This window comes from Chelmon rostratus, chromosome 1, assembly GCF_017976325.1.
Source record: "Chelmon rostratus isolate fCheRos1 chromosome 1, fCheRos1.pri, whole genome shotgun sequence".
In the NCBI taxonomy this organism is placed as follows: domain Eukaryota; kingdom Metazoa; phylum Chordata; class Actinopteri; order Chaetodontiformes; family Chaetodontidae; genus Chelmon; species Chelmon rostratus.
Genome location: NC_055658.1, coordinates 8,549,988 through 8,565,089, shown reverse-complemented (window position 1 = coordinate 8,565,089; position 15,102 = coordinate 8,549,988). Strand labels below are relative to the sequence as shown.

The window sequence follows — 15,102 nt, the reverse complement described above, 5'->3', positions numbered from 1 at the left end:
AATTAATGTGTTTCAGGGTTTATAATAATTCACCATGCATTTTTAATGTAAAATGTCAATCTGAAAAGTAACTACAGCCAGAAAGTGAAGTAGAATATAAAAAGTATATCTGTCAAAAAAAATGTAGTTTAGTAAAAAGTACAATATTTACCTCTGAAATGTAGTTGAGTAGAAGTAGGAAGCAACAAGAAATGTAAATACTGAAATGAACCTGCAGTACAAAAACCCCACAATTAACTGAGTAAATGTATTTAGTAACATACACTAATTTACTGTACTAATATTTATTTAATGTACTTTCAAGGACTGGCAAAGCCTGTGTTGTACTTATTGATGTAGGCTTAACTTCATCAGTTGTCAGGTCTTTGTTATTAGGCGTGCAGTCATGCCTGACAGGGAAAGCACAGGTGTAATTACAAGCTGCATTATATTTCAAGGCCTTGGTGTTGTGCATGCTGACGCACTGAAATGGCATTGTGGCACTTCAAACAAACGGAGCTGTAATTAATGACCTGCTGTGACAGGTCAAAATGTCCCCCATGAAAGAGGCCCGCAGAGTACAAGCACAAATACATGGTGTGAAAACCTAGATTTTAAGATTTGTAGTCTGAGGCACATACAATCAAAGTACGCTTGTTTTCATATGAAGTCATACTGGACTCTTAAAAGAGAGGAGGTTTCATAGATCACATCATTGTTCACTGCACCAGGAAGTGCGACTTACATTTACTCGTGGTTGTACTTATTTAGCACTCAGCATTTGTTTCTGTTTACAGCCACAGTCTGACTTGACTGGTGAAGCGCTCAATGTAAATATCTGCTTACGTCCCTCTTGGTTAGCCACTCTGAACACGTGGGCAGACTTCTTCTTTGAATGTTCTGCGCCGTTGAAAATATCTTTCCTAAAATGTTAAAACGTATGTTTTTCAAATTCAGCGAACAAGAAAGACACGCTACAGGGCGGCTTCTTTTTAGTCATCACAAGTGAGAGTCAGCCATCTCTCACCATCATATTTACAGTATGTAGATACATGTGCAATAAGTCAAAACAAAAAAATCCAAACATGACAGATTGGACCTCAGTTATTATTAACTATGCAGTCAAGCAAACAAATACATAAACACAGGATGTAAAGACTCTGGGCTCATATGCTTTAGTTGCTTTTACATTTTGTAAATGCAGTATTATTTCTGAAAATACATAACAAACACAAAACAGATTGTACAATACTACATGAAACAAACTGCACCATCTGTTGTCTCAAAAAATGAAAATATACATTGTTTTTTCGTGAGGAGCATCTCGTCAAGAAATCTTAAAGACCAAAGGCAGAGAGGTACAGTATAGGAATGAAACACACAGAAAAAAATGATCTCACTGCGTACGATGGTAAACATGGGAGCTTTGAGCTCCATTCATAAACATAGCGACAAGCTGTTGAGGCCACACGTCCTTTACTTCATTTACTGCATGTTGCCTGAACATCCAGTAAGAAACAGAGCAATAGCTGATGCCGAACTGAGGCGAAATGAGATCTGTTTACTCTGTCAGGTGTGGTGTGAGCTTGGTGTCGTCTCAGTGAGTGTGAGGCACTGAACCATCGTGAACCCAAGTGATGATGACAGGGCTAAAGCTTGGCTTGGAACAGGATCTTCATCTCAGCATGCTCAGCAGAGAGGATGACCGCCTCATTTACTGACAGAGCGATATTCTCTGATCGCTCCCCCTCTCCTGTTTCTCTTTTTTAGCAGTCTGCTCAGCAGATAGAGAGCGGGAGAGACAACAACTGAAGGTTAGCAAGAAAGCCTGAAGGAAGAAAAACACTTTTAATCAAATATATGGAAAACACAAAGAGCAGGAGGATGAGCCGTTGGTGCACAGTTACGGCATCGGTGTTTGCTGAGGTGAGGACCAATCAGAGAGCTCCCTGAAGTAGTTGGGACCAAACAGATCGTTGTAGTTGTCTGTGTGCAGAGAGTACGGGCTATCTTCACCAGCACCTGAGGAGCACAAAGCAACATGTGAACACACATGCAAAGACAGAATCAGACGGGAACTCTACGCCATTATTATCATATATTTTAGATTATTTTCCAACTGCAGCATGCGATTATTCACACACACACACACACACACACAAACATTTGGCCGACACACGCTTTTATATCTGTAATACTACACAAAATCCACATTTTCTCTTTAATCAGCACTAGATCTTTTTTGCATAACTGCATTCAGCTGTGATCATAATCTACTAATCTACTGTGATAATAATCTGCCACTGAGGCAATCTGACAGGTTTTTGAATTGATTCAATCAATCAATGCTTTGAAGAAATCATAAAACTGTTTGCCAACTGTGAATTCTAGGAATAAAAAGACAAAGAAGGACATTCCTGAAGACACAAACTACTGTATGTACAGTGTCGTACAGTGCCACTGGTCCCACAGTGTGTGTGTTCTCCATCCTCTCTGCTCCCCAGACGGGTTCCAGAGGTCAGTGTTGCTTAAGTGGTCCATCAACTACAGGAGACAAAATACCCGCAATCAGTCAGGCAGACAGCTAGAGCACCACCTGCAGCACCCAAACTGCATCCCAGGAATATGTCAGAAAGCCAAAATTCATTGCACTTAGTCAGTCATGTCTGATACCTTAAACACAGCCTCAGTCTGCTCCTGGTCCTCTGGTTTGGCCTCCCACATCCCTGCACAACAACAAGAACTTTCACCCTCACAGGCAATACAGGCGGCAATCATAACAACAACAAAACACTCTAACTACGAGTTTCTCACCGTGTGTTTGAGTGTTGCCAAATGGGCCTTCTGCAGGGGTCTCCACCTTCTGTGGCGTGTCTGAAGTGGGTGTCGTCGTGGCGGGTTGCCAGGCGCGCGTGGTGTATGCATCATCACCTAAACTCGCCTGTCTTTCCCGGGGCCTGCCGAACAGCCGCAGCCCTGAGGGAGGACAGGACGCTACTGTCCCACAAGGTCTGTCTCAGAACACGTGAAGAGATAATACATTTTAAAGACGTGTCTTACCTCTCCTGCGTCTGTGTGTTTGTGTGCTGGGCATCATCCTGTAGACTCTGTAGGCGTTGCTGCCCCTCTTCCTGCTGTGCTCCTGCAGCTCACAGATGTCGGGCAGAGAATTTAAGGCACAGCGGAAATTCGCCTTCCATGTCTTGGGATCCGGTTTGTCTTTGCCTGGATGGTACCGTCCTTAAGTGAACATGTGTGCAGACATGCATTGGTCTTTATGTGTGTGCTGGAATACCTAGCCCAACATTTGCTACGTGGTCATTTGATGATGATGATAAAATGAAATAGTTTAGTAATATGCAGTTCACAGTCACAAAAGTTGTGAATTAAATTAGCACAAACACAAAAGGTCAAGCTTTTGTGCATTGTGCCTGGTTGGAAATTAATTCTACCCGAAAGAAGAGCACCAACCAGAAGTAAGTTAAAATTCTAAATACTTTTCGCCCATTCATAATAAGTTTAAAGAGTATAAGTTCCACCTCTGATGACACACAGCATCACTAACAGCTGTGGCTGGGTGTGGTCAGAAACTGGCTTTGTTGCACCCAAAAGTGATGTCACAATCTGTGCATCACTGCAGCGAGGGGAGAAGTGAAGCAACTGGATATCTAAACCTGTCTTATTGCCCATGAATGTGGCCACTGTGACTCTACTCCGTTGTAGAGATTCACAAAAACATTGTGTATCTGGCCAAGCTGGGTGAGCCCCCGCCAGCTTTCCAAATAAACATGATTAGGTAAAAGTGAGACCGTGGAATAGCCATGTTGGCTGACAGCATAGGGATCTTCACCTACAGCTAGAAGTTACTCATTAAATACTAGTTAGATGTCAGATCATTTGCATGCGAACCATGGCTTTCGGTGTCCACTGGGCTTCTTTGGAGGAGACACCGAATTTGACAAGAGTTACAGTAGATTTGCTCAGTAAAACAGGAATATCATCAAATTAGAAGTCCATCAGCCTCAGCTTTAGCTCTTTATTTTCATCTTCAAACATCACCGCCTTTGGAAAACCTCTATCTATCACCAGCTGTCAGACCATCTATCAGAAACTGCACAGTTAAGAGACTTCATCCAGAGTGCTGTCTCATATTTAGTGTGATTTGGACCTCAGCCAGTCCTCTAAATATAATTGTCAGCCTCACTGATAGAATCACTGGAGCTTCAAAACATCCACTATGGATCATTTACAGCACACATGTACAGCCTCCCACAGTCCTCACTGAGCGGAAGAGCCTTCATGAGGTTTGTGTCGAAGAGAACTGATGGTTCAGTCATATACTTGGTGTACTAATATTCTCATTAGTTTTGTTTGCTTTTGTGTCAAAAGATCTCTTGAATACTGAGCTGAGTCTTGGGATGAAGCCATTCTACACAGTGTCTGTTTTTTACACATTTAACGGCTGAATAGGTTTTTCTAGATCTCGTCCTGTCGTACTTTGACAGCAACACGATCACCGTGTACATTCACATCAACTGAACTGGAGCTTTCCCATGATGTGATGCAGTCACAAAGCATGACTTTCCCAAGACCGGAGTGTGTGACGCGGTGATTGTGTGTGTGTGTGTGTGTGTGTGTGTGTGTGTGTGTGTGTGTGTGCTGTACAACAACTTTACTCAACTCGCTCCTCAGAACTCAGAAATGAGATCTTGTTATTAGATTATGGGACAAGAGCAATTTACTCAAAAGGATTATCAAATAATTATTAGAAGCCGTTGTATGAATTAGAATTAAATGTATATGTGTCATATTCTGTGGACTCTAGACACAACTCTATAACTCTATCCACAATAAAGCAAAATAAATCACTCAATGTTATTTGTTTGATCACCATATGCAGGTGATCAGTAAAATATGAATATAAATCTGGGCAGCAGCAGGGACAGCTGTGTTGGTTTTAAATGTGCAGTGTTTACACACACTATAAAACACATGAACCGACCCAGCATTTTTTCTCAAGCTGATCTCTTTGAGTTCAGTTGGGCATTTAATTGGGATTGCAGTAAGTTGAATTGATCTCCTTAAAACCTTTACAGATAACTGTTTGTGCCTGCTCCCGAGATTACTTCTGTGTTTTATTGGCACACACATTAAAGTGGGAATGTGGTAGATCTAGAAAAACAGAGAGTGAACCGCACACCCATAGAAAGACTTCTGCAGAGCAGGAAACAGATCTTCAGGCAGGTCTCATCAGCATTGTTGAAATAATTTCCAAAATGCAGTGAAAATGGCCAAATGCTAGTTGGCATCAAACGCTGTACAACTGCATAGCAGGCCAATTTTAACTAAAGATAACATTTACAAACTTTATTTTTCTTTCTGAAATGATAGAAATTCAGAATATTCTACATTATACCAACGATTATTCATTAGATTTAAGACCAGTCATCCAGTAAAACCAATCTTCAAGATGTTTTAGGCATTTTTACCTTCATTGACAGATTCCTGGCCAGAACTGAACTAGGATCTTGTGGACACATGATATGCATCTTAGACACCAGGCAACCAGGACACCCAGTCAAAGTGAAAAATGAATGCTTAATATGAAATTAGGCAAGAGGTCTTACTGTAAATATACAGCAGACTCTTAACAGGCAGTAGAGAGAGGAGCAGTCACTTGTGGTCACTTTCATTATATGATTCAATAACGTTGTTACCATGTTATCCGAGAAAACAGGAATTACATGCCAAAACAAGTTAGTGGTATTTCTGTAGTATCTCCTTAATCATATCAGTCTCATGATATTAATATCATGAGATTGAGTTCAACCTTATCGGCCAGCTGTGGTCCTGTGGCTCTCCAGCAGTCCGTTTGTAACTACAGATCGTATGAGCAGCTAATACAAATAAAAGATCCCAGGACAAAAAGTTGTGGACATACTTTTTTTACTTTTTGTGCTTAATTTAAAGTATGTTCGACACATATTTTTAAAAAGTGTACTTCTCAATAGATGTCATTAACTTCTACTTAAATGTATTAAAATGAATATGCTAATTCTGCAGTACTTAATGTGGTATTTCAAAGTACTTATAGAAAATGTACTTTATTGTTAGTGTACTTTAAATTGTAACTACCTGTACCTTAAAAAAAGTAAATGTATCTACTAAATTACAAATACTTTTAATAGTAATAAAGTGTACTTATGAAAAGTAGACTTTTTTCAAGTCCTTTGTAATATACCTAGCATGTTTAATTAACGTGTACTTAAATTTCACTTTATTTGAAGCAGATTTAAGTGTATTTCCAACATATTGATGATATAATGCAGTTGTACTACATGTGTGTTTTGAATGCTTGTGAATCCTGATTTTCACTGATGAACTTGAGCACACGTAAAGTTTGTAAAAAGGTTGTGCAAACTTAACAAACTATTTACACTTCATGTATCCTCAAGTATTATTCAAGTGGTACTCAGGGGCTAATTGAGTACACTTAAGTATACTTAAAGGTGACAAAAATAGTACAAAGTTGACGTAAGTCTATTTTGTGTTTGTGTGAAGCTCCTACCAGTGTGCATGGCCCAACTCCTGAAGAGTGTAGCATCTCTGTCAATACTCCAGCCATGACGAGCTGCATGCTTCCACGGGATTTGAAAGATTCGTGCTGACTGCAGAATGAGATGCAATAAAAAAGCATTGAATAGGCTACAAGAGTATTTCATGAGTCAAGCTTTATTCTACAGATCCACAGGTAAGCTTTTTGCACCCAGGTGTGTATGCACGTATATGTATGGGATGGAGGTGAGATGGAGGGGTCTACCTGATCCAGCCAGCTGACTCCTGGATACCTCCCAGACTGAATCTGCTCCTCCAGCCACGGCCTCAGCCTCAGCCGGCCTGGTTGTTGCATGCTGCCGTCTAAGCTTCAGGTGGGCAGAGACGTGTTCTGTATAGATGCGCCACCGGCTGTGTAGAGGTTTCAGCAAAACAGAATATTTCTCAGGAGCTCAGATTAAATCATAGGTTACGCCGGGACACCCTTCCTCCTCCACTGCATTCTTCCAATCAAAGACCTCACAGGTATGACAATCCCTCTCCTCCTCCAGAAACCTTCCTCACTGCGTAAGTAGCTCCTCCAATTACAGGAAATACTGTACTTTTCATGCTTTCCCTGCAATTCTACAGGCTGAGCACCGACAACACTGTGGATTCACACCTGTTAACAGCTGTTCAAAGTTCTTCAAATTCAAACATGTGATGAACATACAGTTTATCATTGCGTACTTTTTAGTCTGGCATGCACGGGTCGCCTTCTAGGTTAAAGTCAGCACTAAAATATTCTGGTGATGACGTGGTTTTTCATGTGGTTCCATGTGAGGTTATTGTCTCAGCAGTGAGACAGTGTGAGTCCATGTGGGACCACCAGGTGGAAGCAGAGTACGTGCTGTGTGAGTTGCAACAGGTTCCTTTGCTTTTCAAATTCATAGAAAGATCTGTTATTCTGTTTGATGCTGATTTAAACAGGTGTGACTCCAGTTAACACTGTTAACACCCACATTTTAGGGGCATGCAGAACATGCCTCTGCTTTACTTCCTGTGTTTTCCCACCCATGTGACCGTCTGATTGTTTTCACCTGTCCTTGTTAGTCGTCCCTCCCCTGTGTGCTAAGGTCAGTGTTTTTCCCTCAGTCTTTGCCAGAACGTCAGCCTTACCTTAATTGTTCAGCGTTCCAGCCTTCTTGTCAGTTTTCCCGTCTTTCCTGCTGTTTTTGTATCTTTGGTTTTGCTTGTTCTTCAACCTTGCTGGTGTTTTTGGATTTATGGGCTCTATGCCCTGTTTTTTGGATTATATTTTGCTTTCACCTCTCACCAGCCTCACCCTCCTGTCAGCCTTTGTTTGGCTGCCATTGTTTTGCGTTAAATTTATTCAAATTTCTGCCTTTGTGAGTCTGCATTAGAGTTCAATCCCATGTTCCTCCTTGGCACATTACGACAGAACGATCTGGCCAGTGCGGCCCCAGCAGACATTAGTTCTCACTTAGAGATAGTGAAACGCATGACCTCCATTATGGACTACATTTCCTTATTGTTTGAGTTATGGTGTGAACTCTAAGGATAGACTGAGAGCCATAAACCCACTTGAACTAGTCATTTACTCGAATCAAAACAATTATTTTATTCATTTAAAATCATAGACACACACACAACCGCTACTCTACTACTCGGGGTCAATTTATCCAAATACCAGTGAAGTAAATGGAAACTGCTCACAACAATAAAACCCCAGCAGCAATGTCTCTCTGAAGGAGGCACAAGTCAGGATAATCCACAGGCCACAATGCAAATAACTTTTATTTGAACTATTTAACACCAAAGAAATGTGCCTCAATAGTAGCATTTATTTCACTTCTTCTAGGGCACCACCACTCCCAACATGTTTATAATGTAACTATGCCAGTTCCTTTCAGACACAGTGTCATTGCTGTGGTGAGTGTAGCCTGCTGTGCGAGGCTAATGTGTGTTTCTGTGGAAGTGGCTCAGCAGTTCCAGAGAAGAGCTTTAAGGAAGTAGTTTCACAACAGCTGATTGTTGTGGCTTGTTTCAGACACAGCATTTGGCTTACCTACCAGAACGGCTCTGCCGTTAACTCTTTCACTGACGTCGTACGAACAGTACGAAGACTGGATGATTGGACACAAACAGTGTGTTCCTCTCAGCTGTATACAACACTTAAGGAATACACTTCCATGAGCTATGTCTATTTTAATGCAGCAAACAAATGACCTTAATTGACACATGATACATGAGCTGACTGCAGCTGTTTATCTCAAGCATTTGTGGCCAACTTTACTTGGAGGTTTCTATGTACAAACGTGGGTGTTTCACATCAAAGGCAGTCATATACAGTTGCAAAGTATGTACAAATTAACAGTTCTTCACGTGCAAAGATGTGGTTTCTTTGAATCACTGCTGCAAACAAAAAGCTTTAAAAAGTCATGTCCCAGTAGAGAAAACAAAGTCAACTCAATTCATTAAGCATTCATAACTGGTCTGGAGCGTTCAATCATCTGGGCGTCCATACATTTCCATGATGACATGACAAACTCCATCTGTAGATAAAGATCATGTGGTATGATTGAGAGATCGGGAACAGCTACTAAATGGACCTCGAGGTGAGATCGATTCCAAGTCCAAGCTCAAGTCAGATATGAACACCATCTGCCGTATCATCCTCTTCCTCTCCTTCATCTTCTACATGTTCCTAATCTGCAGGAGCAAACCAATTGCACAAATACAGAATGCATTAAAAAGTCAGCTACACACTCTGATAGCCACTGTCTGTGATCACTGGCATAGACAGATGAGCAGAGATCAGAGAGGCAAAAGGTGTTTGGCCACCCTGGACATTGTTGGTGAAACCTGGAACGACCGGGCTGAAAAAGGGGTGGGGCATCTTGGTGAATGATCCCTCTGGATATTTGCTCGAATGTTCCTCTTCCTCACCACTACTCCTCTCCGAAAGCAAAACATCAGGCTGCTCAACTAGACTCTGAAATGCCTGGTAGTCGTCATCCACTGGAGGGAAGCTGTGTGAGCCTGCAGGCACACAGCCGTAGCAGGGATTTTCATCGCAGACTGTGGTCTCTCCAGTTATGACATGTAGCTCTGTGGCCTCAACTCTGGACACAGGATCACATGATGCAAGAGTGTTTGTGCCACTAGACATGGAAGACAAACTGGAGTCTTCTGCATATGAAAACCTCCCAGAATCTGCGTTACACTGCTGATAGGACATGTCTGTTGGCATTAGAGATGAAACCACTGGTGGTGAAGCAACAAGTGGACAAGCTGGTGCCTGTTGGTCAGCACAGATCACAATGTCACCCTCACTGGGGCGGTATGCAGAGTCGCAAAGCATTTCAGGCTGCGTCTGGACCATGATTTGATCTGGGAAACTGGGAACGAGGATGGAATATGTTTTGTTGATGATGCCAGATGATCCAGAGCTCATGCCATCAGCTCTGACACCACAGAATTTGTACGGAGCACAGAATAAACCACTGACGTTGTTCATTTCTGTGAGTGGGTTTGTGGTCACAGGTGATACCGGGCTTATAATGGCCAAGGCTTTACCAGCAGCATCCTGAACGCTGGCTATGATGTTAGGAGGTTCTGTGTTAGCATAACTGAGACAAGAGGAGCCAGTGCTGATTCCACTGCTTTGCCGAACACTCCCACTGCTCGAGTCCGTCAGTGACGCCTTCGACCTGAATACAGATGAACCGATTACTTAAACTGCCAATATAATCACATAGAAATCCTTAAAAAAACATGTTGTATTGTTCATGTACTAGTGCGGCCATACTGACCATGGTTTGCTGTCCTCTGGATCAAGGGGCTCAACACACATCGAGGAGATGACAGGTGGCACAGGCTTCAAGACCTGCAACAAGGAGGATAAAAAGGATTGAAACTACACCACATCTGAAACTTCAGTTTAGAGGAGTCAATTTTAGAAATGAGATTCTGCATGTAGTATTTAACAGTGTTCGTGTTTCTTAAAGTATCTGGAGAGGTTTAAAGTTATAACCACGAAGATGTCAGTCCTGGTAGGTTTACTGACACCTACGGTTACCGGTGGGAACAGCAAGTGAGGTTTAATACTACAGCTAACAGCCTCTGTGCAGCTACTTTGTCAGGAATACAGCAGAGGAGCAACTAGTGTATCTGTTTACAGTGCAGCCTAAAAAACTCTCTTTAAATAAAACAGATGGTAGCCCTGATCTGATTTCATGCCGCACACAAAATAAATATTGGTATCACTGGGTTACATGCTGCATTGCTTCCTGTGGATCCCTCAAGTGCGTGGAAACAATGTGAATCCAGTGCAGGAATGGCGGACCCTGCCACTAGCATTGAAAACAGCTATATGGGAAAGTAGTTACATCATGTAGATGCATTGAATGGCGATTACACCAAGAACAAATCAGATGATTTTGTGGAAAAACTTAAAGATCATAACTTGTGGAACTATATAAATCAAAAGGATGCAACAAGTTTTAGCCAGTTTTAGATTTTCAGCCAACATCAAGTTTACATCAACAGGTGCCTCACCTCTTGCTCACTTGGATGCATATTAAGAAGTTTGGGATTTGGACATTCGGCAACTGTGTCCCACCACTTTTCTTTGAGCCTAAAACCAAATACACAAATAAAACAACATAATTACACACGACGCATTAACACAAACACAGAAGTTACTGTGCAAGCCTTTCATGTAATTCACTAACACAGAAACGGGGCAGAGACAATCTTTTATCTGCATGACTTACTTTACATAACAGCCGTATATAGCACCGCTGAGGATGACTGCAGCAATACTGAGGCTGATGATGACGGCTGAGATCAGGCTGCGAGGGGAGGCAGCTGTGAAGAAGAAGACATCTTTATTAATACTTTAAGAGATGAAGTACAGTAGAGGGTAGAGGAGAGGTACTTGGTGTATGGCTTTAAACCCTGAACCAGAATTTATAGATTACAAGCAAAAGAAACTAAAGAAACTAAAAGAAACACATTAAGTAAAAATTAAAATGGTCTGTGCGGAGCATCTTGGTATGCTCACTGGCTCTAGAGTTTGTGGGTGGGGAGGGAGGTCCCGAGGGTGAAGCAACAGGTGCAGACATAATAGTGGAGCAACACAGACGGAAAGGCACGAGAGAGAGGGGAAAGTCCTATTTGGCTCACAGATCTGTGAGTTTGAAGGCTTACCAGGAACACAATGCCAAGAAAAATATATGCACGTTTCTGTTAGATTACTCTGTAACATGCAGAGAATTTCATCTGGAAATAGCTGGCAGATATTGTTTTTAATGCTACGATTAAGGAAAGCCGGACTTGAAAAAATTACCATCGTAACTGTTGGTACGGACCTTCTCCTATGCTGTATTGTGCCTTTGTGTTTCCCTTCCTCTCTGTCTCCTGTCTGTCTTGTGTGTGTGTTTCTCTAACTGCAAGGTGTGGCTGGTAGATCTGGTCCGGCCTCCTCCTCTCCTGAGCCCACCTGACTCAAATCATTCAATCGAGAGTCACCTGCTGCCACAGTATAGAAAACAGTATTTGTCTGTTCATCCCAGTGGTATCAATTGAGACTCCTGTGATCTTCCAAGTACCTTTTGCTAATTCAGCATCGCCTGCCCGTCTGCCTCCCTGACTCCTGCTCTCTGTGCTCAGGTGCCTCCCTCGTGCTCCAGTCTACGCCCTGGCAGTCTGAACCGTTTATCTGGAGCTGGATTGCCTCTCGGCCTGGCCACTTTCTGCCTTCTCCTCAGCTTCAGTGTGTGGATTTCCCAAAAACCGCTGACTTTTGACATACTCCTGCCTCTGTGTTTTCGGCATCTAATAAATATACAGCACACTGCATCAAAAGAAGACACTTACGGGTTATGAATTCCACCTCGTTGCTGCTGTCACTGAAGCGGCCGCTCCAGTATGAGTAGCTTTTCACGCTGACCATGTACGTGGTGCTTGGCTCCAAGTGTCGACCGAGTATTTCATAGTAATTCAATCCTTCATATGTAGTCGGTTGGACAAATTCAGATTCCTGGTGTGGAGACGCAAGAATTAGAAAACCTGACATCATCAAATGTCCATGTCTACGTGTATGGCCTCAGTGTGAAACAGTGCCTCTGATGCTGTTCCTGCCTTCTCCGTGTCTCCTTTTTTCCGATAGGTCACGTTGAAAGTCAAGCTGTCACTAATACTGGGCTTCATGTTCGTCCTCCACATGACTTGAAAATTCCCGTTGGATTCTTTCGCTGAGGTGATTGTCGGCGCTATGGGCTTTACTGTAGGAGGAGGGAGGAGAGTTAAGGGGACTGTTTCTTGACCTCCATCCTGTTTTATACTCAGTTATTCTGGGTCTGCATCGCTCCCTTTCTGGCACATACAGATTTATGGATATCCATTTTAAAGAAGCAAACTTACCGCTCTCTCTGACTCTGATGAGTTTGGAGGCCACGGTTTCACCTCCTTTCCTCACAATCGCAGTATGAGTTTCCCCAGTAACAAGAATCATTTCGATGCGGCAACAACACCGTCCACTGTCACACAGCTTGAAAATACAATGCTTGTCCCTGTGGAACACAACATAATAAAAAATACATACATACTAATTATATGCAGCATTTTTATTTATGGATTCTCAGGCTGATTCAGTTGATTTTAACACAACCAAAAACTGTTCTAAAAACATATGTATTTGAACACTGTAAATGAATTGGCTCCACGATGAAAAACACAATTAGATGAAAACGTCTACTCACTCATATCCGCTGTTGTTCTGGAGAGTCATATTGAACTCAGCGCAGTTCTGCGCTTCAAACTCGCAAAACATCAAATTGATGTAGTCGTTGGTGCAGTCCAGATTCTGTTCTATTGAATTGACCCCTGCGGGAAACAAGCATTAAACATGAGGACACTGATCGCGACAATGAGCTCATCGATATGCTATTTAACAGCTGTGCGCGTCCACGCGACCCACCAGGGAAAGCGACTGTAGAGGCGAGATATCCTGCAAGAAGCAGGACGACGGACATCCTATCGCCAACTCTCCTGAAAGACACAACAGCGCACATTTTCTCTACTTTAAAGCTACAAACTAGACACTTAAAGTAAGTAAGCAGTTTCCAAGAGTCTCCATTCGGTTACCTCTTCACCTCCATGCTGAAACGACTGATTTCCATCGAAAGCAGCGCAGTCTGGTCCGGTCCATCCCACAGGGAGGTGAACACAGTGAGGCCGCTTCTTCTCTCAGGCTTCCTGTTATGGAGAGCTGTGACTGGAAATGTTGCGCCACCAGTTCGGGGGAAGTGCGTCCCGCTCCACCTTCCTCAGAGAACAAGGCAACGTACATGCGCACGTCAGCCGACGGCAGATTTTACCGAAAGTGAAAATAAAGAGTTGAGGGGATTTAGTGGATGAACGTGGGAAACGCTCATGGATTAGAAGTGGTGGGAGAATCCATATTTAGGCTGAATGTGCACTGACTTGAGTAAAGCATGTTCATTGGCATTGCCCACTGCTTCTCTGACGGAGAGGCTGGCGCAAAGAGGGAGGGAGCGCCGGGTTAATCCAGGCGGGTGGCGCAGCCCACGTCACTGGAATATCAACGATATTGGGATGAATGTGAAAGTCCCTGACCGGATTTAACGCTGCTCTTTGGTGGCTGGCTGCTGCTGCCGTGTGGATAAATAACACATTTGATAACTTACAACGTTCATTATTAAAATCAAATGAGCTCAGAATGAAATGTCATATTCACCAGTGTTTGGGTTAAAGATTTATGTATAAAAACTTATTCATCATTGTTTTGTTTTGTGATTTATAAAATTTATACTATCACTGTTTTTTTAATTGCATGAGCTGTGTGTTTCCTTGTGTCCTGGCGCGCACGCCGAGAAAGTGGCTTGCAATGAAGCTTCTCCACGCGCACCGACAGGTTAGGTCAGCAGGCCTACCTGTAGTCACCTGTGTTGTTGTGTCCGCAAGTGATAGATCTACTGTCCCACAGTTTGAAATGACCTTGACTTGACAAAAGCAGAAGATGTGCGTTTCACAAAAGGTCTCTGTGTTGCAAGGACTGCTCTGCTACACTGAGTTATGTCGGACCTTAAATACTGTACGCAACCATTTCTGTCTGATGTGACTATTAAGCAATGTGCAATACTGAATTAAACTTGTAAATGGACTGCCATGCAATCTCACTGTGCAAACACTCACACGTTATGCACATCTTACATCTCAGGAGTATGTCTGGTGTTTATTTCTTAAGAAATGTCAGATTGACACATTCCTCCACGCAAAAAAAAAAAAAAAAAAAAAAACACTTGCAACTACATCTAGTATTGCAGCTGCAGCAGTTTTGTTTCACTTGCAGAATTTGTCAGATTTGTGCTGGTGCTACAATAAATGAAGGTGAACAGAACTTTGTTTTTTATTATTGGTGCTCACAGTATTGAAAACTTAGCTGGTACAATGTCCAGGTTACTCAGACTAATCCATAAACGTCAGTATGGGCAATTTCCATTTTCTACACAAGAAGCATTGGTTTTAACTTTTTTCCTA

General features: G+C 42.4%; 2 protein-coding genes across 3 annotated transcripts; both read right to left on the bottom strand.

Annotated features, from left to right (window-relative positions):
- Positions 1-483: 483 nt before the first annotated feature.
- Positions 484-7,017, bottom strand: irf1a (interferon regulatory factor 1a). The gene is made up of 7 exons (XM_041938119.1): positions 6,800-7,017; positions 6,548-6,647; positions 3,040-3,219; positions 2,794-2,955; positions 2,653-2,705; positions 2,433-2,523; positions 484-2,001 (listed from the first exon to the last, which is right to left on the bottom strand). The coding sequence occupies exons 1-7, from the start codon at positions 6,887-6,889 to the stop codon at positions 1,883-1,885; spliced, it is 795 nt and encodes a 264-aa protein (XP_041794053.1). The 5' UTR covers positions 6,890-7,017; the 3' UTR covers positions 484-1,882.
- Positions 7,018-8,135: 1,118 nt separating this feature from the next.
- LOC121606108 lies at positions 8,136-14,022 on the bottom strand. Of its 2 annotated transcripts, none has more exons than XM_041936266.1 (10): positions 13,687-14,022; positions 13,520-13,590; positions 13,302-13,425; positions 12,964-13,112; positions 12,664-12,824; positions 12,418-12,580; positions 11,313-11,406; positions 11,095-11,173; positions 10,350-10,423; positions 8,136-10,247 (listed from the first exon to the last, which is right to left on the bottom strand). In XM_041936266.1, the coding sequence occupies exons 1-10, from the start codon at positions 13,719-13,721 to the stop codon at positions 9,296-9,298; spliced, it is 1,902 nt and encodes a 633-aa protein (XP_041792200.1). In that variant the 5' UTR covers positions 13,722-14,022; the 3' UTR covers positions 8,136-9,295. The 2 variants fall into 2 exon arrangements, with proteins under 2 accessions (XP_041792200.1, XP_041792210.1); XM_041936276.1 differs by having other exon boundaries at positions 12,682-12,824; positions 13,687-14,018.
- Between the last annotated feature and the right edge of the window lie 1,080 nt (positions 14,023-15,102).